The following is a 20,642-nucleotide window of genomic DNA, read 5'->3' on the forward strand; positions in this document are numbered from 1 at the left end:
TTAACAGTATTTTTACAATTAAAATTTAATAAAAGATGCTATCGCCCGTTAGTAATTTACTTTGATGTACCTTGACTGTTGATGATAGCATTTGTTTATAATAACAATATATACACTAAACATTTTGCAGGTCAAAATTATCATAAGCAGGTGGTTTTGGTATACACTACATACGATACATTTTATTACTGAACAGTTAAGACATTAGTCAGCTGCTTATTTAATTAAATCTTAGTAAGTTATCGGCTAAATATTACACCTTCAGTAAATATTATACCTTCCCACCTAACAAATAGGTCAATAGATAACAATGAAACAAAAGGAATTTTAATGAAATAAACTAAATATAAATCTTAAGCTTACCAATTTGCGGAATTTCACTAGAAAGGCTTATCTTAATTAAGACATACCAAGTATTTCAGATGACTATATATATAGGGCCGTTTTACTTGGTTCAATATCGAAAGCTAATTTTTTGCCAGTCTGTGTTACTTTGCAAAACTAAGGACATGATTTGGAAATGGAGCCTTTTTCTCCTGAGCCTTGTAATCGCTCAAGGAGCATCGGAAAGTATAACTTTTTTAGTTTTTGAACCCAAAAATTTTAAATATATTTTACAGGACCCTCTGGCCGAAATTAATAAAGAAGTAACGGATAAACTTAAGACTTTTCTGGAGAATTTTACAGGTCACTGGCAGGATAACACGGAGTTTCTCAACTGGATTTCAAGAATTCGTTCAGTAGTGAACAAAAATGGAACCGATTTAGCCGAGAAATTCGCAATTCGATTTGGCTTTGAATCTTACAATATTGAACGTTCGATTTTGGAGCTACAAATCTCAGATCGTATAGAGGAGTTGGATAGCATTATTCCCCAACAGAAAAATGAAAAATGTTTGGAATTTTATGTGACTCAAAAAACTATTCTCAAGAAAGCACTTAAGCAATCAAATTCGAAGAAACTGGAAAAGTTATCGGCCAACTCGCTCTCTTGCCCGTACTATCATTATGACTATCCCGAATACTTGAAGGTGGTGGATGGCATTAAAATGGGGAAGCCAGCCGTCTAATCGTCCCTTTTGGGCTTTTATAAAAATCACATAATTGTGATTAAATAAATTTTGCGCATTTTAAGTTTCTTCTTCACTTTTAAGGCACTCGACCATAGAGTACATTCATTTTTAGTAGTTGGCAATCCGCGACTGCCTAAAAGTTGGCTTTAGTTGTAATCATTTAACATTTAAACTGTTTGTATAAAATGCAAAACTCTTCCATCGAAATATCACAATCAGTGATAAGGTAGTTGATAATACCAGTCTATCAGATTGATATATACTTTTGGTAACGAAAACAATTGATAAACTTGTAAAATGCTAATTATAGATTATTGTTTCCTTATTGCTGGGACCAATGTCCGAGTTTAATGGTAAACAATATTAAGCCATTTATTTGTCTCTTTAGTTAATTTGATTGTGAAGTGACCACACAATCGAACAGGTACAGACAGAAATTTGTTTTCGATTGGTTTTTAGCAGATAAGATAAACCCATCTCTTCCTAAGAACTACTATAAAAACAGCCAAGTTTGGAAGTTGGCAAGTCATTTACCAATATCTAAGTGAGCAAAAAGCATGGCCAAATCTTTCTTGGGTTTTTTCCTATTTTGCATAACCCTAGGGTTAAGCCATCAGGTGGGTGACTTCCGATCGGAAACTAAATGAAAATAGACTAACTCCCATTTTTGTGGATTTCCAGGCTTCACTTTTAGAGAATGATTTCTATACGGCTGGTGTGGTGGAGTTCCAACCTTCAAATCTCTTGTCCGATAATCTAGACGCCTATTTGGAGATCATTCAGTCGAAAAATGCCAGCTCTACGGACATTATTGTCTTCCCAAAGGGCACCCTCAACAATATGGGTAATACGAGCTTTGTACCTAATCCCGAGGATCAGATAAATCCCTGTTTGACTGATCCGAATGCCACTTACTACGAGGAGTTCCTGGTGACCCTATCGTGTGCGTCCCGCAATGCCAGTAAATATATCGTGATTAATCTGACAGAGAAGCAAAAGTGCGAGGATGTTCCGGAGGATACGAGACCATGTGCCTCGAACGGACTGAATGTATTCAATACCAATGTGGTCTTCGATCGTCAGGGAGTGGTGGTGTCCAGATACCGAAAGGTGCATCTCTCCGGCGAGGCCAATAACAACACTTACATGCCTGAACTGATTACTTTCGAGACGGACTTCGGGGTCACCTTCGGGCACTTCATCTGCTTCGACATCCTGTTCTATACTCCCGCCCATCAGTTGGTGGATCAAGGAGTCACGGACTTTGTCTACCCGGCCATGTGGTACTCCCAACTGCCCTTCCTTACAGGTGAGACATACTCGTTGTTGGGATAAAGAAAGTGGGGGCTAGTTTATTGACATGTGTCTCTTATCACGGATAATCGATTGCTAATTGATGTTGATTATGTAGGATTATTACTTTAGCTTTGAAAATAATCACAGTTTACTTTTTGTATCTTTTCTTTAATAGCTGTTCAGTTCCAACAGGGTTGGGCTTATGCCAACAATGTGAATCTTTTGGCATCTGAAACCAGTCGTCCCTCCATTGGAAATAGTGGATCGGGAATATATCATGGACGTTCTGGTACTTTGACCAGTGTGATGAGGCAGGACTCTGGTGAGAGGACTATCTATGTGGCCCAGGTGCCCAAATATACCCGCAGTAGATCCCTCCAAAAACGTGTTAGGAGGAGTACTCCGGAGATCAAAACACGACAGGTTGCCTCAAGCTCAAGTTTCTACATGAAGCGGGATTATGTGCAGAACTATGAGTCTGATTTGCTGCAGATAGACCAGGGAGTTAGTGGCACCATCAATAGAACGATCTGCCAAGGCAGCTTTTGTTGTAACTTCGATATAGCCTGGAGATCCCTTGAGAGTACGGTGCAGAATGGTAGCTACTATAGCTATCGTTTGGGCACCTACGATGGTTGGCGAAACGAACAGAATGTGGATGCCAATTACATCCGTAATTGTGCATTGTTTACTTGTTCCGGGGACTCTATCGATGATTGTGGCACCCTGCTGCACACCGAGGGTGCTCTTCAGCAGCCCCGAGTGACCTTCACGCGCCTGGTGATCGAGGTCACCTATCCGGAGTCGCAGGAGTTCCTGCTGATCCCCGACACTCTGCTCGATAATCTGCTGCCCTTGGAGCCCAATCAGTTTGAATGGTCGCAGCAGAAGCCCCATGAAGACAGGTGAGATATCTAAAATGTAATTTTTAAAACAAAATCTGAATAATATTGGGGATTATTGTGATCCTTAGCTACGTCCACGAAGTTCGCTTTGCGCTCAAGGAATCGCAGGAGGTTAGCAATCTGTTGACTTTTGCCATCTATGGTAATTACTATGACAACGAGTGCACTTTTGGAGTGGGCACCGAGGAGGAGCAGCTGGCCTGCGGATACAGGAGTGGATCCTCTGGATTGACAATCCTTGGGGGATGGCTAACGATGCCACTGGTTATCCTGGTTATCACCTGGACCAGGGCTTAATGAGATCAAAGTGTATATACACAGAAGAACGAGCCTTGACTAAATCAAGAACATGTTTTCACGGATTTTATACAATTATCTTAAGACCCACATAATGTTGGGTTACATTTTTTTTATTACTAGATCTATTGCTCGATATTAACAGTATTTTTACAATTAAAATTCAATAAAATATGCTTTCGTCCTGTTAGTAATTTATTTTGGTGTTTGACTATTGATTATAGCATTTGTTTGTAATAACAACATTCATATATACGCTAAACATTTTGCAAATAAAAACGATTTAAAAAAGTTACCATACGCAGGTTCATTTGGTATAAAGTATTCAAAACGTATGTACGTAATACATTACAATTAAATTTTATTAAGCTAAATATTACACCTTAAGTAAATATTATATCTGTTTTGTATAAAATGCAAAAATCGAAATATCACGATCAGTGATAAGGGGGTTGCCTAGTTGATTATACCAGTCTATTAGATTGATATATGTATACTTTAGGTTCAATGTGGCTATGCTAAGCCCTTTTGAAACGAAACCATTGATAAACTTGTGAAATACTAATTATAGATTGTTGTTTCCTTATTGTTGGGGACAATGTCCGACTTGATAGCATTAAACTTTAAATAACATTTAGCCATTTATTTTTGTCTCTTTAGTTAATTCGATTGTCAAATGCCCACACAATCGAACAGGTATAGACAGAAATTTGATTTCGACTGGTTTTTGCAGATAAGATAAACCCATCTCTTCCTAAGAACTTCTATAAAAACAGCCAAGTTTGGAAGTTGGCAAGTCATTTACCAATATCTAAGTGAGCAAAGAGCATGGCCAAATCTTTTTTGTGGTTTTTCCTTTTTTGCATAACCCTAGGGTTAAGCCATCAGGTGGGTCTTCAAATCGGAAACTGAATAAAAATGACTAACTCCTATTTTTTGTGGATTTACAGGCTTCACTTTTAAAGAAGGATTTCTATACGGCTGGTGTGGTGGAGTTCCGACCTTCGAATCTCCTGTCCGATAATCTAGACGCCTATTTGGAGATCATTCAGTCGAAAAATGCCAGCTCTACGGACATTATTGTCTTCCCAGAGAGCACACTCAACGATGTGGGTGATACGAGTTTTGTACCCAATCCCGAGGATCAGATAAATCCCTGTTTAAGTGATCCGAATGCAACTTACTATGAGCATTTTTTGGTGACCCTATCGTGTGCGGCCCGCAATGCCAGCAAATATATCGTGATTAATCTGACAGAGAAGCAAAAGTGCGAAGATGTTCCGGAGGATACGAGACCATGTGCCTCGAACGGACTGAATGTGTTTAATACCAACGTGGTCTTCGATCGTCAGGGAGTGGTGGTGTCCAGATACCGAAAGGTGCATCTTTATGGCGAGCCCAAAAATAGTACCTTCTTGCCGGAACTGAGCACTTTTGAGACGGACTTCGGGGTCACCTTCGGGCACTTCATCTGCTTCGACATCCTGTTCTACACTCCCGCCCATCAGCTGGTGGATCAAGGAGTCACGGACTTTGTCTACCCGGCCATGTGGTTCTCCCAGCTGCCATTTCTCACAGGTGAGTCAGATAGAAAGTGGGTCAGTTCAATTAGCGGTTGCTAATTAATGGCTCTCACAAAACTCTTGAGATAAAGTACCCTCCAGACAACATGTTCAGCATACAACAGTCAAGTGGTTGAGGTTTTTAATCGGGTCTTTAAATATTAAAATCGAAATTGAGGAGAAGCACAAAGTTACTTTGTAATTATATTTACTTACATATTATTACATACATTTTTACTCAGCAAGTAGTAATTACAAATTTGTAGATATTTATATTTGTTTACTTATTTAAACTTTGTTTTGAAAAAGTATTATAAGTAATTACTTAAGGTTCATTAGCTAGATCGTAAGCCTATTAAGTATAGATGCAAAACCATTCATAACCAAAGCTAATGTTCTTAAAATCTATATCTTATTTATCTAAAATAGCTGTTCAGATCCAACTGGGTTGGTCCTATGCAAACGATGTGAATCTGCTGGCGGCTGGAGCGAGTGATCCCACTTTGGGAACTAGTGGTTCGGGGATTTACCAAGGACGCAGTGGCTCATTGAAGAGGGTGATGCGTCAGGATTCCGGGGAGCGGTCTATATATGTGGCCCGGGTGCCCAAATACAAGATCAGAAGGCGAATGAAAAGGGAGCTCACTCGCCAGGTGGCCACCAACTCGAGTTTCAACATAAAGCGTGATTATCTGGAGAATTTCAGGAGCGAGGAGCTGCCAATAGAATCGGGAAAGAGTGGGAATCTCAACAAGATTCTATGTCATGGTGGCTTCTGCTGTTACTTTGATTTGGCCTGGAGATCCTTGGTAAATCCCGTGGGGAACCAAAGTTCCTATAGCTATCGAATTGGCATTTTCGAAGGTTGGCGTAATGCAAAACGACTGGATGTGAATTATGTACGCAATTGTGGATTGTTCACCTGTTCGGGGGATTCTATAGATGATTGTGGTCAGCTGCTGCCCGACCTTCAGCAGCCTCTGGTGACCTTTACCCGGCTGGAGATTCGGGTCACCTATCCGGAATCGCGGGAGTTCCTTCTCTTCCCCGACACCCTCCTCGATAATCTGCTGCCTCTGGAGCCCAAAAGTTTCGAATGGGCACAACAACAGCCCTCCGAAGAGAGGTAAGTTGGGATCTGCCGGGATATATTCTAACTAATTTGTATCTTTTGTAGCCACCAGGTGCGATTTGCCCTAAGGGAATCGCAGGAGGTCAGCAACCTCTTGACCTTTGCGATTTATGGCAACTACTACAATAATGATTGCACTTTTGGTGTGGGCACCGTCGAGGAGCAACTGGCCTGCGGTTATAAGAATCCCAAAATATAAACCACTGAAACATTAAAATCTGAGGAACTATATAAAGTACTTATGCAATTTTCAACCAAAACTTATCTTCTGGGCATTTTAATATTATTTGTCATTTAAATCTTGGGTTTTCATTAAAAGAGAGTATGAGCGAATGCTTTTAAGCATTACAGAATATAAAAACAATCATGATTTATAAATAGATATTTTATTAACCAACGTTTTTAAAGTAAGAATATAGAAAAACAGGGTTTCAGTAATTTGTACGTATGTATATAGCAATTAAAGAACTGATATGGATCACAAATTAAATCTTAAAAAAAATCATTCTATTCAAATAAAGCCATAGGTAGTGAAAATGATAAGATGTCTTCTAAGCATACATTTTTTTAATTATTGGACTTTACTAAATATATATAGTGAAATAGGTTCTACAGAAAGGATGTGTCTACATTATTAAAACCTGTTATTAGAATTAGTTATGAGTAAATATGGAAAAGGCTATTTAATTACCTGTTTTCAGCCCGAAGTTCTACTTCACCAAACGCCTTAAAAACCTTTGCACGTGTGAATAACCTGACAAAACAAATCGCCTGATTACCGATTTAACCGATTAGATAAAAAATCTCGACAGATAGTTAGAAACAAACAATCAGTCGATGCCGTTAGCTGATATGGCGTGGGAAATGTGTATACATATATATTTGTGTATGTATAGGAGAGCTGGAACGGAACGAATAAAACCGGTTGGGATTAGTCGGTTGGCGATCGTTGATCTTTGCACACCATGTTTGGACTCCTCTGTCGGTTTTTGTGGCTACTCAGTGTTGCGGTATCGCCGGTTGTTGTGGCAAATACTGATGATGGACTACTTGGATTTTACACAGCTGGTGTGGCAGAGTTTCGACCGGCGATAATGGGCGGTACTTCGCAGCAGCTGTTGGAGGAGAATCTGCTTGGTTATCTGGAACTGATGGCCTCCGGCAATGGCACTACGGATATTATTGTTTTCCCAGAGGCCACCTTGAATAGTGTGGTCACTTTGACGGCGGTGCCGGAGTCCACGGCACAAAGTTTATGTGACGAACAGCCCGATGATGATCCCGAAATACAAACGTTTTTGAGGCGACTGGCCTGTGCTGCCAGGGAATATAACACCTACCTCGTTATAAATGTCAAGGAACGGGCTCCGGAGAATTGTCCTTCGGGAATAACCTGCTCCAACAGAGGTTATATCGTCTATAACACAAACGTAGTGTTCAATCGGCAGGGAGCTGTAGTTTCTCGCTACAGAAAGTGGAATCTCTACTTGGAACCCTCCACCAACCGAACTGAATTCCCGGAACTGGCCACCTTTAAAACGGACTTCAATGTGACCTTCGGTCATTTCATCTGCTTCGATATGCTCTTCTATACGCCGGCTCAGGATTTGGTGGAGCGATTGGGCATCCGCCATGTGATAGTCACCAAAATGTTCAACTCGGAGCTGCCTTTTCTCACAGGTTAGAACGAATTTAATAAAAAATAGGGAAGTTCAACATATAGAAGTTAACCAATAAAATCTTGTCTAAAATGATTACTAAAATACCCATTAAACACTTAAACTTTTCGATTATAATAAGATGATTTTTGCCGTGTTATGCGCTGAAGTCTGGCTTAGTTTTCTCGCTTAGTTTTTAAGTTAATATCTTAGAGATTTTATTGACATGTATTCTTTATTTCAGCTTCCCAATTGCAGCAGGGATGGGCCTGGGGCAACCGAGTGAATCTCCTGGCTTCCGGAGCAAGTATTCCGCTGGCGGGAGTAAGTGGCAGTGGAATTTATGCGGGTGAACATGGTGCCTTGGCTCGACTGATGATCACCGAGGAGACGGAGGGTCAAAGGAAGTTGCTCCTGGCTCAAGTGCCCCTCGATCCCGAGGAGAACATGCTCTTGGACGAGACTTTGGAACCGGAAACGGCGACTACCACGAAGCTAAAACTCCTGCAGCAACCGGAACTGGAGAAATTCGCCACCTGGGAATTGCCCATGGTCAAAGGAAGTTCGGTAAACAAAAGGATCTGCCAGCAGGATTTGTGCTGTGAATTCCAGATCAATTGGACTCTAGAGGAATCGGAGGAATCTCCATCAGGATATTACTATAGACTGGGTGTATGGGTGGGGGAAAGGCGCTACGAGGAGGAGCAGTACAGTGCCATCCGGCTATGTGGTTTGTTTTCCTGCAGTAGTTCCAATGTGCAAAGTTGTGGACTAATCAACGAAGAGCAAGGAAACCGAGTCATCTTCACTAAACTGCAGATCCTGGGGGAGTTTGTTCGGAAACCACGACGCCTCATTACGCCCAGCACTCTTAGCTTTTCCAATCTCTATGCCTTGCAACCATCTCAATTAATTTGGTCAACGGAGGAAACGGATAATCTAACCCGGATTAAGATGGAACTGCGACAGCCACATAGCCAGCTAATGACCTTCGCCATATATGGCAACTATTTCGATGAATATGCGAATGGCGGAGCCACCACAGTGGAGGCCAGCAGATTGGGAACGCTGCTGTTTCTGCTTATCACGCCGCTAATGATGATGCATCTCATCTGGGAGTAGGTCAGTCCATTATCACTCACTTATCTAGATTTCGAACAATCCCAAGGGGAAAATTATTCAAGATACTGGCTAGTGGATATTATTTTATGTTTTTTATGTTAATTTAGTTTTATAATATAAAACACTATTCCAAAATTCATTTCCCTGTGAGTAAACCAATGCTTAGAATTAAGTTAAATATTTCAAATAAATTTCGGTTTGTCACTTGGTTATTTCATTTTGTAGACTCTGAATAATTGTTTGCTCTCAAAAACATATTGAAAATTTCCAAATAATATTTACATCCATCATTTTCGTTTTTTTTTAAGATTATTTAAAGGTAATGAAAACAAAACTAATGATCCAAGCACACGTAATTATTATTAAGTGCTTGCAAAACTATTAAGTTTGAACAAGTCTATTAATTGCCAGTCATTTTTCACAAATTCACTTTAATGTTGTGCCATAAATCAGGAAAAATGTGCATAAAAATCTTGATTTATTCGGGTGGCTGTCAAAACGATTTGGTTTCCTTTGTCGCCTGCCAACTCATTAAAATCAATGCGTGCATGCGTGAGTGTGTGTGTATGTTTGAATGTGTGTGCGTGTGTGTGTTGCAATTGCTGCGGGCTGCACTTTATATTTGCAGTTGTTTGTGTAGTTGCCCTTAAGCTGGCACATTGTAATTAAGTGTCGCTCAAACAGACACACACTGGAAAAAAGGTGTTTTTTATGATAAGCCATATATATACATATTTCTTCGCGAATAAAAGCTATAAAAGTTGGCAAATAACTTAAAATTTGTTTTGATTCATCTATGTAAATTTGAGCCGACTTCAGTCTAAATATTTTTGTTCAACCTTGGTTAATGACTAAAGGCAAATATCTAATGTAAGATTTATAATATCAGATACAAAATTATCAAAATGTATGGTATGAGGAATTATGTATGTTTTCTATATTTTTAAATGTAGCATATTTTGTTTGCAGTGCATGAAACCGCATCACGTTGTCTATTTGGTTGCCTAATTTATGGAAATCGAGGCATCGGCAATGGAATGGTGTCAAGTTCATGTCATTAAGGTGTGATTAACAAAAATTAGTTGCTGCTTAACGGGACCAAAGCAATCCACCTCGCACAACCCCCCAAAAAACCACCGAAACCCCCCTCCCAAAAAAAAAAAAACAGACGTCTCAGCGAAAGCAACAGTGTGTTGGCTGGAAAAAGCAACAGCTAACGGAAAGGCGACCACCACCTACTAGCCCAACCACCCACCAAAAACCACCCACTGAATTTAGCAGGTGAAAAGCAAAAAGCGAAGCAACACATGAAGCTGGCTGCGCTGCAGACGTCACAGTCGGCGTATCTGCCCGCGACGACGTCGAGAAACGAGGAGCGTCGAAAGTTTTCATTCATTTCAACTGTTGCTTTCCACTTGTTAGCACACGAGGCCGACTGGAAGGCGAAGGGAAGTCGAAAAGGAGAACCCGACTGGAAGGGCAGCACCCCATGAGCGCCACACTCTATGTGGAAAGTCTCCACATAGAACACCTGAGGACAGTGGGTTAATTAGGCGTATCTACATCAATATCTTACAAACAAACAGTATTCCATCAAATTGTTTTAAACCTTCTAATGTTTCGGTAACCTTAAAATAACTCCCATTCTGTTTTTTTTAACAAAAAGTAAAAATCCCGGCATTCGTTTAATTAAATAGTATTGTATTAAACAAAAATATCAGAAAAATGGTGTGGTACATTAAAAGATTTGGTGTATACATGTGTTATTTTCTGACGGCTATAGTGGCGAACTCGCCCACTGTGCGGAGTGCGTGAGCAAGTGCGTGTAGAGTTTTTGGGAGGCGGCGCGTGTAGACTGCGTTATATTTGCCTTGAATTATTCAGGCAGATATGTTTTATGGATCAGGGCGAAGGCGCTGCGCTTTTGGACGTCCGCCAGGCGAAAATGCAATTAACGGAAGAGGCCAGTTAGCTGTGGCAAATCCAAATCCCTAAAAATCCCTTATCACGCGATCATAGAGATATTTTTTTAAGAAGCTGTTTTTTAAATATCTGCAGATGAAGAGATAACCTCTATAATTTTTTTTTAATTAGGTATTTCATTATATTAATATTTATTTTATTATTGCTTTGAGATTGAGTTCTCTTAATCACTATTTACGTTTTGAGAGCAAAGTGTGTTGAGGAAAGAGACCCTTTAACGGAAACATTCCAGTAAGTTGCCATGCGCAGATCGCTTAATTGCTTGTCTTCTTTCTTTTAGTTCGCTTTAAAACTCGGGTGCGTGCGCATCGCAAGTTAGTTGTAAATAGACCACCGCAACGTACAAGGTGGCTATATCAATAAATTGAAAAACAATTGTAAAAATAAAAAACTAGCTCAGTTTGGAAGTTTAAACATAAACAACTTGTCATACGCACAAACGTAAATTTTAAGGCCGAAATTACCTAGGCTAAACTTATTTTTCGTAAAACTTTTAACAGGAAAACTTTAAAATGTAATTAATCAACCTTATAACAACCGTAAATTTACTTTTTTTTTTAAATATACTAGCATTTTCTTTAGTTGTAATGACAAAAAAAGGGAAAGTTAAAATACTCTTGTTAATGTTAAATTTTATAATGTTCAAAATGGTACTTTCAGCGCGTTAGATTGATGAAATCTCCCCTGAGTTTCCGAGTCCAGTCCGGTATTTCGGTCGTGTCCGTTCGTGTTCGGTCGTGTTCGGGCACGTCGCTGCCATTGACGCTGCCACCGCTCTGCCAACTGCGCTGCCGACGCGTTGCGTGCTTTGGCAAACGTAACGGCACATTCTGCGGAAGCTTTCGGCGCGTGCAACATCCAAACATCCAGTAGGCGTTCAGCCTCCGAGCGGATAACACTGCGTTGTTGTAGTTCTTGGAGTCCCAGCGACACGATATACACACCACCCACTTAAACACACACCCACTAAATAAAATACTAGAGGAGCAACCATACTAAATACCGTTGGCATTCAAGTTTTAAATAAATAAACATAAATTAGTGCGCGCCAATAAAAAAAAAAAAACACAGAAAATTTGAAATTTTTTTAAAACTTTTTTTGAGTTGTTTTACGATTAAAATAAAATACATTAAAGTGTCTGACAATCAAAAGAAAGCGAGAGATCTTTTTGAAAATGTTCTAGAAAATTGTATGGCTTTGAAAGGATCCTGTGTGGCTTCCGTTTTTTTTTCAGTTTACAATTAATAAATTTTGATTAGTATATTTTTTGTGTGACAACTGCCTTAAACAATGTTTTTACTAAAATTTCCTAAAACCTTTTTGTTTTTAAATATTTCCAACCTATTTAATACTGCATTGATAAAAAAGTAAATAATTGTGTGATCTTTTTGAACTTCTACTTTTAATTATATGAATAATTGTTTTCTTATGTTTCTTTTAAAGCTTATAAATTTAAAACGTGTTGGGAATACTTCTCTGATACGAAACCATGTGCCTTTCATGTGATTTTTTCCTTAACCTTCAATTTGGAAACAATTTAATAAACAATAAAGTGCTTACTAAATATTTATTTTTTGAATCAATGTATAGAAGTGGTTTTTCATTATTCACATTTAATTTTAAATGATTGCTGACCAATAAATAATTAGAAACGTGGATGAAATCTTGTTTTAAATTTCGTTATTGAATGTAATTTCGTTAATTCCCGATTTGTGTCTTTTTTTTGGAAAATAGTTTTTGTGCTCGTGTTTGGAATGTGTTTTTTCGGTACAACGAGGTATTTTGGCATCGAACGCCGACGGGCGATTTACAGCAACAACAATCAACAATCGTGGACTTCCTGGGCGCGCAACTTTTGTTTTGAAATTCTATATAGTTCTATGTATATATATATGGCGATCTCTATCGCACACGCACACACATGCTCCCTCACACCCCATTAAAACCAAATGTTTGTTGTTTTTTTTTCGGTTATTGTTGTGACTTTGGCAGAGACACCAGATAAAAGACAACATCAAGCTGAATACGGATTGAAAATTCGAAAAAAAAACAAAATTGAAATTAAAACAAAGCAAGCGAAAAGTTTTTGAAAAGCGAAGCGGAAAAGGAGAAAATCCAAGGTAAACAACAACAACAACAACTAAGTAAAAGGCCTTCGTAGCGATAAAAGGTGAGTGAAAATTCCAATGGGACATGATGTTAAAGAATATCGCGCATACGCAACGTTGCAGGTGGGGATTTTAAGAAAAAAGTTTTGGCTAGTACAAGTTTAAATAATTTAACAGGTTGTCTTTGCAAAAAGAAAATGACAACAGACCTTTTGACATATTTATTATAATTTATAAATAATTTGTTGGTTTTAAATGTAGAACAGGAGATTGAATATTTCCTTTTTCTATAATAACTTGTCACTTATTTGTTGGTCGTTTGTTCACCTTTATTCAAAAGAGGGTGGTTGTTTATTTAAAAGCAAATGTTTAAATTCTTTAATTCTTTTTAAGAGTGTAACTTAAATATTACGTATACGTAAAATAATTGTATGGTATTAGTTTTCATAATAAAAAGACAAAATTGGATTGCTTATGGCCTTAAGCAAAACAAATACATGTATAATTCATTTGAAACGTGTACTTCTGTTTCACAAAAAAATGTTTATCAAGTGCATACATTTATTTTTGATTGAATATAAAATTGTATTGCTTAAATAAAGTTTTAATGTAAAAGACTCGCAAAACATATAAAAATAGAACAAGAAAAGAATTTATCCCTGCAGGGACTCCATGCTGAAATATTTTAAACCACAACCTTGGTTTTCACATTTTTTTTTATCGGCCCTTCAGTATTTTCCTTTTGCCTTTTGTTTGTCCGATGCTTTCTTAATGGTTTTCCTTGGGCTTTGTGTGCCATCATCGAACACAGTGTTTACAATTCGATTTTGCATTCTTTTGCCATTCCCATTTCTCACTCACTTCTTTCCCCATTTTTTTCGGAACTTGTCTTCACATTAATTGTTCATTGATGTTTGTTCTCCCATTCTCCAACTGGTTTTTCCCTTGGCCGCTTCCTGTGATTAAATGGAAATAGAGATTTTCTCGAGTAAAGCAGTGTTGTCTTTTCTTTTTTTTTTTTGTCCACGTACTTTAAATTTTCATTGACTGCGTGGCGAATCAAATTTGCCAACTGTGCGTATGATTAATATCTTAAAATATGCGCCAGATTGTTGAGCGAATTATCAAAAGAAACCGTTCTGGGAGGAGAGATGCGAAGGGGATGAGGCACTGGGTATATGGGGTTATTGGAAATGTTTTTTCCTTAATTATTGGCCAAACGGCATTAAATTTTCAAGTATTTACTAAAGCTTAACAAAACACAAACAGAGGCGAACACATTTTCCTCGATTTTCCTCGATTTTTCACTAAATAAATGTGTGTGTGTATCTTTGGCTTGTACATAAGATTATCGAGTACTGGAGGCATTTGGCAATTGGCAGCTGTTCGATCTGAATCTGTATCAATAAAATGCCCTCTCTCTTTCCTTTCGATTTATTCTCTCCGATTTTCTCATTATTTACTTGTCCGGATTTTGCAAATGAATTGATTATAAAGCCCATTGGGGGTTGGCATATGTCTACACACATATTTTTATGCACATATCTAAACAATTAGCAGACAGTTTTTATATTTTTTTTTGGGAGCTTTTTTTGGTTTTTTTTTTGTTCTTTGGGTTTTTCCTTTTCTTTCAGTAAATTTAATTAACGCTAATTGTAATTGTGAATGTAAATGTAATGCGCGAACATCAACCAAGATCTAAAAAGCAAACATATATGTATGAACCTGAGCACACACACACATATGTGGGTATATAGAAAATCCGGACGGAATGAAAATACGGACGGACAACTAGACAGCCGGACGGACATGTAAACAGAGGCAAGCCAAAGGTAACAAATGGCTTTTCAAATAAATTAGCGGGCGGCAATTGTAAACAGAGACAGACGGAGAAAGAGCAGCATATATATGGAGAAAGAGAAGGAGATAAGGACAGATAGCGTAGAGATAGAATGAGAGGGCAAGATAAGACTAGAAAGAGAGGCAAACACACTGGACACGGCCAAATGGAGATGGAATTTGTGACCAGCGGGTTGCTCAATTAATTACTGCATTTTGCATGGCCAGATGAAACGAAAATAGTTTTAATTGATATCACGCAAATATTGAAAATCATTTTAAATTTCCTTTTGCTCTCGGTCTTTCATTAGTGGCGCATTGTCAATCAAGTTAGGTAATTAATTCTGCATTCAATCGAAAACGAAATTCAGCAGCGACATATACATGCGGTTTGTACCTGATATTCTTCCTATAATATTTATTCTTTTCGGTTCAAATTTCTTATATCTTATCATTAATACTTTTTAAATACGAATATCAAAGGAATATCAAAAGCAAAAATCAGTAATTAATTGAATTAATTCGGCTTTAAATCATTTATTTGTATACAAAAGCTTATATACTTAAATAAAATTTAATTACTCGCAGTGTCAAATTTATATACTGGTATAATTAAGCATAATTTGTGTTACTGGAGACAGTTGAAAAAATAAAGATTTATAATCAAACAGTTAACTACTTTTTTTAAAGTTAATAAAATTATTAATTTTGAACTTTAAAGAGTGATATAAAAAGAAATGTAGTTGGCACGGCTATCTCACCACAAAAGGGACATGGTAACGAACCTTGAAATCAAGGGGCTATACTATTTCTTGGGCTGCCCTCGTTAAAAGGGATTGTGGGGTGAGGATGGCCGATGGACGGGATTGCAGCAGCTTGAACCGGTTGTGAGCGGTTTTTGAAATTTTCGTTTTTGGAAACTATCCGCACCGCATGTAGTTCACCCGAGTATTTGCATTAAGCGTCCATCGACAGCGGGCAGCGTTCATTAATTATACAATTACAGTTTGCAGTGGGTATTTGGGTATTTGGGAGAGGGGTTGAATAGGGGATGGTGCAATTTGGATGGGTAGTTGGGTAGTGTTTTTTTTGAGTGAGGGGGGGGTGGTTTTTCATAGACAGACCTTTCGCTGATGCATTTTGCTTACGGGGGAGCACTCAGCTCATTCAACTGCAAAGCAATTCGTGGAAAACCCAACTGACTATGTCTGTCTGTGTGTGGGTATTGGTACTAGTTCTAGTGCATTAGTGTGTGTAAAGAGCTCTTCTTCTTGCCACTCTTATTCTTTTGTACTGTTTGCTGTTTGCTCTGCCCCGCGTTTGATATGCAAAATTCAGAATGTTTACCTTGAAATATGCCATGTCACTTTGCAAGCGATGCGAGTTGAACACTCGATGGAGCATAAGCCAGAAAGAGAGGGAGCATCACGGCGAGAAAGAGACAGATATATAGAGTGAGAAAAGGAGAGAGACATTGCGAAATACTCGTGTACATTGTGCACATTATGCTACCTGACAGGTGAACTGCACAGGACTGTAAAAAGACCAACACTAAGAAAAACTCATAATCCAACTGACTACTTTTGTTGATTCTTGTATAATATTTAATATATATGTAAATAATATTTAATATATGCAAGAATAAAATATTTCTTCCTAATTAGAGGTTTTTCAACAAAATATTTCTTGGTGTTGAAACATTTTCTTTCTCTGCAAAGTAAGCAGCATAGGGAACTTTCATGAGTTTTAGTCGAGCGGGCAGCGGTTAATGAGAAAGCTGAAGGCGGACCGGGAATAGGGAATCGGGGGCGTGGCAGGTCGTAGGGGCTGCCACAATGCCGCATGGCCACATTTGATGAGCTGCTCTGCCCCGGAGTTGCACAAACTGGGATGTTTGGAGGACATGTCCCTGGAAGTTGCACACTCATTACCAGATATGGCCAGCAGCTTGTTACCCGGTTACCTGTTTTCTGTTTTCTGTGCCATCTATTACCTGTCATTTAAGCCCGCTTTTCCCAGTGATCAGCTTTTGTGCTTCTCGGTAGCGGTCGGAATTCCTGGGACTCTACTTGGAAATTCTTCAAAGTGTATCGCTAAGTGCTTGCAAACATGCCAGAGAAATATCTTTCTTTTTATTATACCCTTGCAGAGGGTATTATAATTTTGGTCAAAAGTGTGCAACGCAGTGAAGGAGACATCTCCGACCCTATAAAGTATATATATTCTTGATCAGGATCACCTCCTGAGTTGATATAGCCATGTCCGTCTGTCCGTCTGTCCGTCTGTCCGTCTGTCCGTCTGTCCGTCTGTCTGTCCGTCTGTCTGTTTCTACGCGAACTAGTCTCTCAGTTTTAAAGATATCGAATTGAAACTTTGCACACACCCTTCTTTCCTTTGCACGCAGTATATAAGTCGGAACGGCCGGGATCGGCCGACTATATCCTATAGCTGCCATATAACTGATTGATCGGAAATGCCATAACTCTGCTGTTTGTTAAGTTAGGAAGTTGGGACTCTCCATGGGTATTATATTTGGCCAGTCAATCCGACGTACCAAATTTCATAAGGATCGGCCGACTATATCTTATAGCTGCCATATAACTGATTGATCGGAAATGCCATAACTTTGGTGTTTGTAAAGTTAGGAAGTTGGGATTTTCTATGGGTTTTATATTTGGCCAATTAATCCGACCTACCAAATTTCATAAGGATCGTCCGACTATATCTTATAGCTGCCATATAACTGATTGATCGGGAATGCCATAACTTTGGTGTTTGTTAAGTTAGGAAGTTGGGATTTTCTATGGGTTTTATTTTTGCCTAATCAATCCGACATATCAAATTTCATAAGGATCGGCCGACTATATTCTATAGCTGCCATATAACTGAACGATTGGAAATGCCATAACTTTGGTGTTTTTAAAGTTAGGAAGTTGGGATTTTTTATTAGTATTAAGAATGCATTATGAATGATTTTGGAGAATATAATTTGCAGAATATTCTGCAAGGGTATTTCAACTTCGGCTCCGCCCGAAGTTAGCTTTCCTTTCTTGTTTTAAACATATTTTGTTTTTAAATTTAAAGAAAACACAACCGTATTTAACTCACAGCAACTTGCTGTAGCTCTTTTAAATATATTAAACCTTTGTATACAAAATCAATGTTCGTCTTGCAACTATTTCCTATCTTATTCAATTTAAGCTTACCTTTGTAGTCATGGCCTTCTAATCTTGTTTATTCAATCGTAAATTACTCTTGGTAACTGCACTGCAATCTTGCCTTAGATTATTATCAAATGAGCAACCGTTGGTTTATAATTGAGCATAGCAATTGTTAATTGTTGTGAAATTGTCCGTTAGCAATGTCAAAACTGTTTTTTGATAAACAGTTTTGCATCATTTTTGGAAGATTACTGGTAATTACGTCTGGAAGTGGTTAAGTAATTTAACTTTATTACGTTAATCAAATGAGATTTTGCCAAGGGTAATGATTAAGAAATGCTTATTTACTTGTTAAAGCCGAAAAGTAAAGTTTATTGACCATATTTACACATTTATTTCTGGTCTAGAAGTCCATGCTGATTAGGTTAATATGGGAAAAGTGCCTGCAGCTCTTTGCGATTGCAACTATAGATATGGGCAAGTGCAGCAATCAAGTACTCAGATATCATACTGCCATTGGTATTCATCTTTGTCACATGCCTCGCCCACTTTACGCCCAAGCACTTAACCTTCGACCTGGCTGCAATCGCAGGACTGTGGGACTGCAGAACGGCAAGCCAGACTGCCACACATACACTCAAACCTCCTCGATCCACAACCACCTGCCACTTCACTTCAGTTCAACACAACTGAACTCAACTCCATTTCCGGACAACAGCAACTTGTCTGGGGCAAATTCAATATGGCAGCAGCATTTCCGGCCTCATGTTGCAACATGCAGCTGCTCTGGACTTTTGTCATTGCATTTTCCAGGATGTCTCCTCCTTTGGAAATTTCCTTGAAATTACTGCATGCAATTACATTCTCTGTTTATTTGCGGCTTCATCTAAAACTGCCGCAAACTTTTCGCCCATTCTCCCTTGCCTGGAAAATAGGAATGGAAAATTGTAGTAGGCAAAATAGGCGGGAAAATGGGTGGGTGGTAAAAAGGAGATGGTTAAATGGGGACGGTAAAAATGGGGAGGAGAGTCCGGGCCAAAAAGAAGCCGCGGAGGCGCGCGTTTTGTTAACCGCGAATACATTTTAATTAGCAGCTAAAATATTCAAACTGAAAATTGCCCTTTGCCTGGAGGGCAACAAAGCACCCAAAACTCCCCAGCTGCCACCTCTAAACACCCAAAACAACCATCCCCCCACCGCACCACCCACTCACCTGTGCTTGTGTTTGTTTTTGTGTGAGCACCCAGCACCAAAAAGTTTGCCAGCCTCAGCAGCAACAGCTTCTATACACACAGAAAAACCAAGTATTTAAAGTACATATTAAATAAGAAATCAAAAATTTAAAAATAAGTCAATTTTATAATCTGTACTTTAAAACTTTAAATTTTCTTATTAATTGATGTCGTATTTTATATTATACTTTATAATTTATATTCGATTTTCCCAGCTTTAGTTTTTTTCCGTGCTTCCCCTTAAAAATGGCTATGAATTTTACAGTTTAGAGAGAGAGAGAAAGAAAGGCCGAGGTTTGGGCAACTTCTCTCTAAATACTTGTTAAAATATGTCAGCAAAAAGTTAGAGGGACAGAACAGAAATTTTATATATATTTACTCGTGCATATATATGCAATAATAATTATCATAAACATCATTTTTAAAGACTGTCTGCAGCTTAAAGTTTATTTTTTTGGCCAACGGCAGCAGGGGAATGAACAAAATGAAAAGAGATTGTGAAATTTTTAAGCCGTCGACTGCGTCTCCTCATGAATTTTAATTCGAAAGTCTTCAGATTGCGAAAACTTTGGACCTCACAGGATGGAAAAAGGAGGGAGGATCAAAGAAGCGTTTGAAACTCGGGAATTCCAATGGCACAACTGCGGTAAAGTGGGCGGTGTCTTTCAGTGTCAAATATGCTAATTAATTTTATCTGCTGTGCAATGAATAAGTGACAACAATTACACGTAGCCCATTCATCCGCCTCAGCCCACATGCACACATGAACGAATATGATATGGCAACAATGTCAGCGACAATCGACATTGAGCCCATAAAATATGATTAATTATACAGATGTAAGCAAAGAACTCATATAAATGACTGTTGGGCACGTGGCGGGGAAATGGGTAATAATTTTATGTGGGACTTCGAAATTAACTAATCTTGCAAATTAAAAACAAAATTACGTATACTTAATATTTTTGCAGGATAAAGAACCTAAGTAAAGTAGGAAGCATTGCCAAAAAAAACGATGTTAGCTACAAGTTTTATAAAATCATTAAACTAATGCACCGAAAGCAATCAAAATACATTTACTTTTTTTGTGATAATTATCCCTTTATTACGTATACGTAAATTGCGTATACGTTCACAACTGAATAAGTCTTAAGTAAATGTATAGAAAATTAAAAGAAAATCGTATGCATATCTGAAGCAAATAAATATCATCTCCAAAGTAAATTTATAACAAAACTAATCTTGTAAATTAAACACAAATTTGCGTATACTT

General features: G+C 38.3%; 5 protein-coding genes across 7 annotated transcripts in view; all 5 read left to right on the plus strand.

Annotated features, from left to right (window-relative positions):
- The first annotated feature begins 474 nt into the window (after positions 1–474).
- LOC108042769 lies at positions 475–1,134 on the plus strand. The gene is made up of 2 exons (XM_044461229.1): positions 475–566; positions 621–1,134. Exons 1-2 carry the CDS (start codon positions 510–512, stop codon positions 1,068–1,070), a joined length of 507 nt encoding a protein of 168 aa, XP_044317164.1. The 5' UTR covers positions 475–509; the 3' UTR covers positions 1,071–1,134.
- A 411-nt stretch (positions 1,135–1,545) lies between these two features.
- On the plus strand, positions 1,546–3,747 carry LOC108042791 (vanin-like protein 1). Its single transcript, XM_017121244.2, has 4 exons — positions 1,546–1,690; positions 1,755–2,382; positions 2,545–3,274; positions 3,343–3,747. Exons 1-4 carry the CDS (start codon positions 1,631–1,633, stop codon positions 3,569–3,571), a joined length of 1,647 nt encoding a protein of 548 aa, XP_016976733.2. The 5' UTR covers positions 1,546–1,630; the 3' UTR covers positions 3,572–3,747.
- A 652-nt stretch (positions 3,748–4,399) lies between these two features.
- On the plus strand, positions 4,400–6,464 carry LOC108042776 (vanin-like protein 2). Of its 2 annotated transcripts, none has more exons than XM_017121221.1 (4): positions 4,400–4,459; positions 4,522–5,185; positions 5,563–6,259; positions 6,311–6,464. In XM_017121221.1, exons 1-4 carry the CDS (start codon positions 4,400–4,402, stop codon positions 6,462–6,464), a joined length of 1,575 nt encoding a protein of 524 aa, XP_016976710.1. The 2 variants fall into 2 exon arrangements, with proteins under 2 accessions (XP_016976710.1, XP_016976711.1); XM_017121222.1 differs by having other exon boundaries at positions 4,522–5,149.
- Positions 6,465–7,229: 765 nt separating this feature from the next.
- Positions 7,230–10,059, plus strand: LOC108042774 (vanin-like protein 3). 2 transcript variants are annotated; one of them, XM_017121219.2, is made up of 3 exons: positions 7,230–7,945; positions 8,168–9,045; positions 10,015–10,059. In XM_017121219.2, exons 1-2 carry the CDS (start codon positions 7,231–7,233, stop codon positions 9,043–9,045), a joined length of 1,593 nt encoding a protein of 530 aa, XP_016976708.1. In that variant the 5' UTR covers position 7,230; the 3' UTR covers positions 10,015–10,059. The 2 variants fall into 2 exon arrangements, with proteins under 2 accessions (XP_016976708.1, XP_016976707.1); XM_017121218.1 differs by lacking the exon at positions 10,015–10,059 and having other exon boundaries at positions 8,168–9,257.
- A 1,804-nt stretch (positions 10,060–11,863) lies between these two features.
- Positions 11,864–20,642, plus strand: part of LOC108042780 (voltage-dependent T-type calcium channel subunit alpha-1G) — a 92,156-nt gene continuing 83,377 nt past the window's right edge. Inside the window, 2 exon segments of the mRNA XM_044461001.1 lie at positions 11,864–11,897; positions 13,022–13,199. The gene's annotated coding sequence lies outside the window, so the exon portion shown is untranslated.

Source organism: Drosophila rhopaloa, unplaced genomic scaffold (assembly GCF_018152115.1).
Source record: "Drosophila rhopaloa isolate 14029-0021.01 unplaced genomic scaffold, ASM1815211v1 contig_3, whole genome shotgun sequence".
Classification (NCBI taxonomy): Eukaryota; Metazoa; Arthropoda; class Insecta; order Diptera; family Drosophilidae; genus Drosophila; species Drosophila rhopaloa.

Coding starts and splice junctions, on each gene's coding strand:
- LOC108042769 (XM_044461229.1), top strand. CDS start 510: ATGATTTGGAAATGGAGCCTTTTTCTCCTGAGCCTTGTAATCGCTCAA. Junction 567..620: donor TAATCGCTCAAGGAGCATCG/GAAAGTATAACT, acceptor TATATTTTACAG/GACCCTCTGGCCGAAATTAA.
- LOC108042774 (XM_017121219.2), top strand. CDS start 7,231: ATGTTTGGACTCCTCTGTCGGTTTTTGTGGCTACTCAGTGTTGCGGTA. Junction 7,946..8,167: donor GGAGCTGCCTTTTCTCACAG/GTTAGAACGAAT, acceptor TCTTTATTTCAG/CTTCCCAATTGCAGCAGGGA.
- LOC108042791 (XM_017121244.2), top strand. CDS start 1,631: ATGGCCAAATCTTTCTTGGGTTTTTTCCTATTTTGCATAACCCTAGGG. Junction 2,383..2,544: donor CCAACTGCCCTTCCTTACAG/GTGAGACATACT, acceptor TTTCTTTAATAG/CTGTTCAGTTCCAACAGGGT. Junction 3,275..3,342: donor CAGAAGCCCCATGAAGACAG/GTGAGATATCTA, acceptor TGTGATCCTTAG/CTACGTCCACGAAGTTCGCT.
- LOC108042776 (XM_017121221.1), top strand. CDS start 4,400: ATGGCCAAATCTTTTTTGTGGTTTTTCCTTTTTTGCATAACCCTAGGG. Junction 5,186..5,562: donor GTGGGTCAGTTCAATTAGCG/GTTGCTAATTAA, acceptor TATCTAAAATAG/CTGTTCAGATCCAACTGGGT. Junction 6,260..6,310: donor CAACAGCCCTCCGAAGAGAG/GTAAGTTGGGAT, acceptor TATCTTTTGTAG/CCACCAGGTGCGATTTGCCC.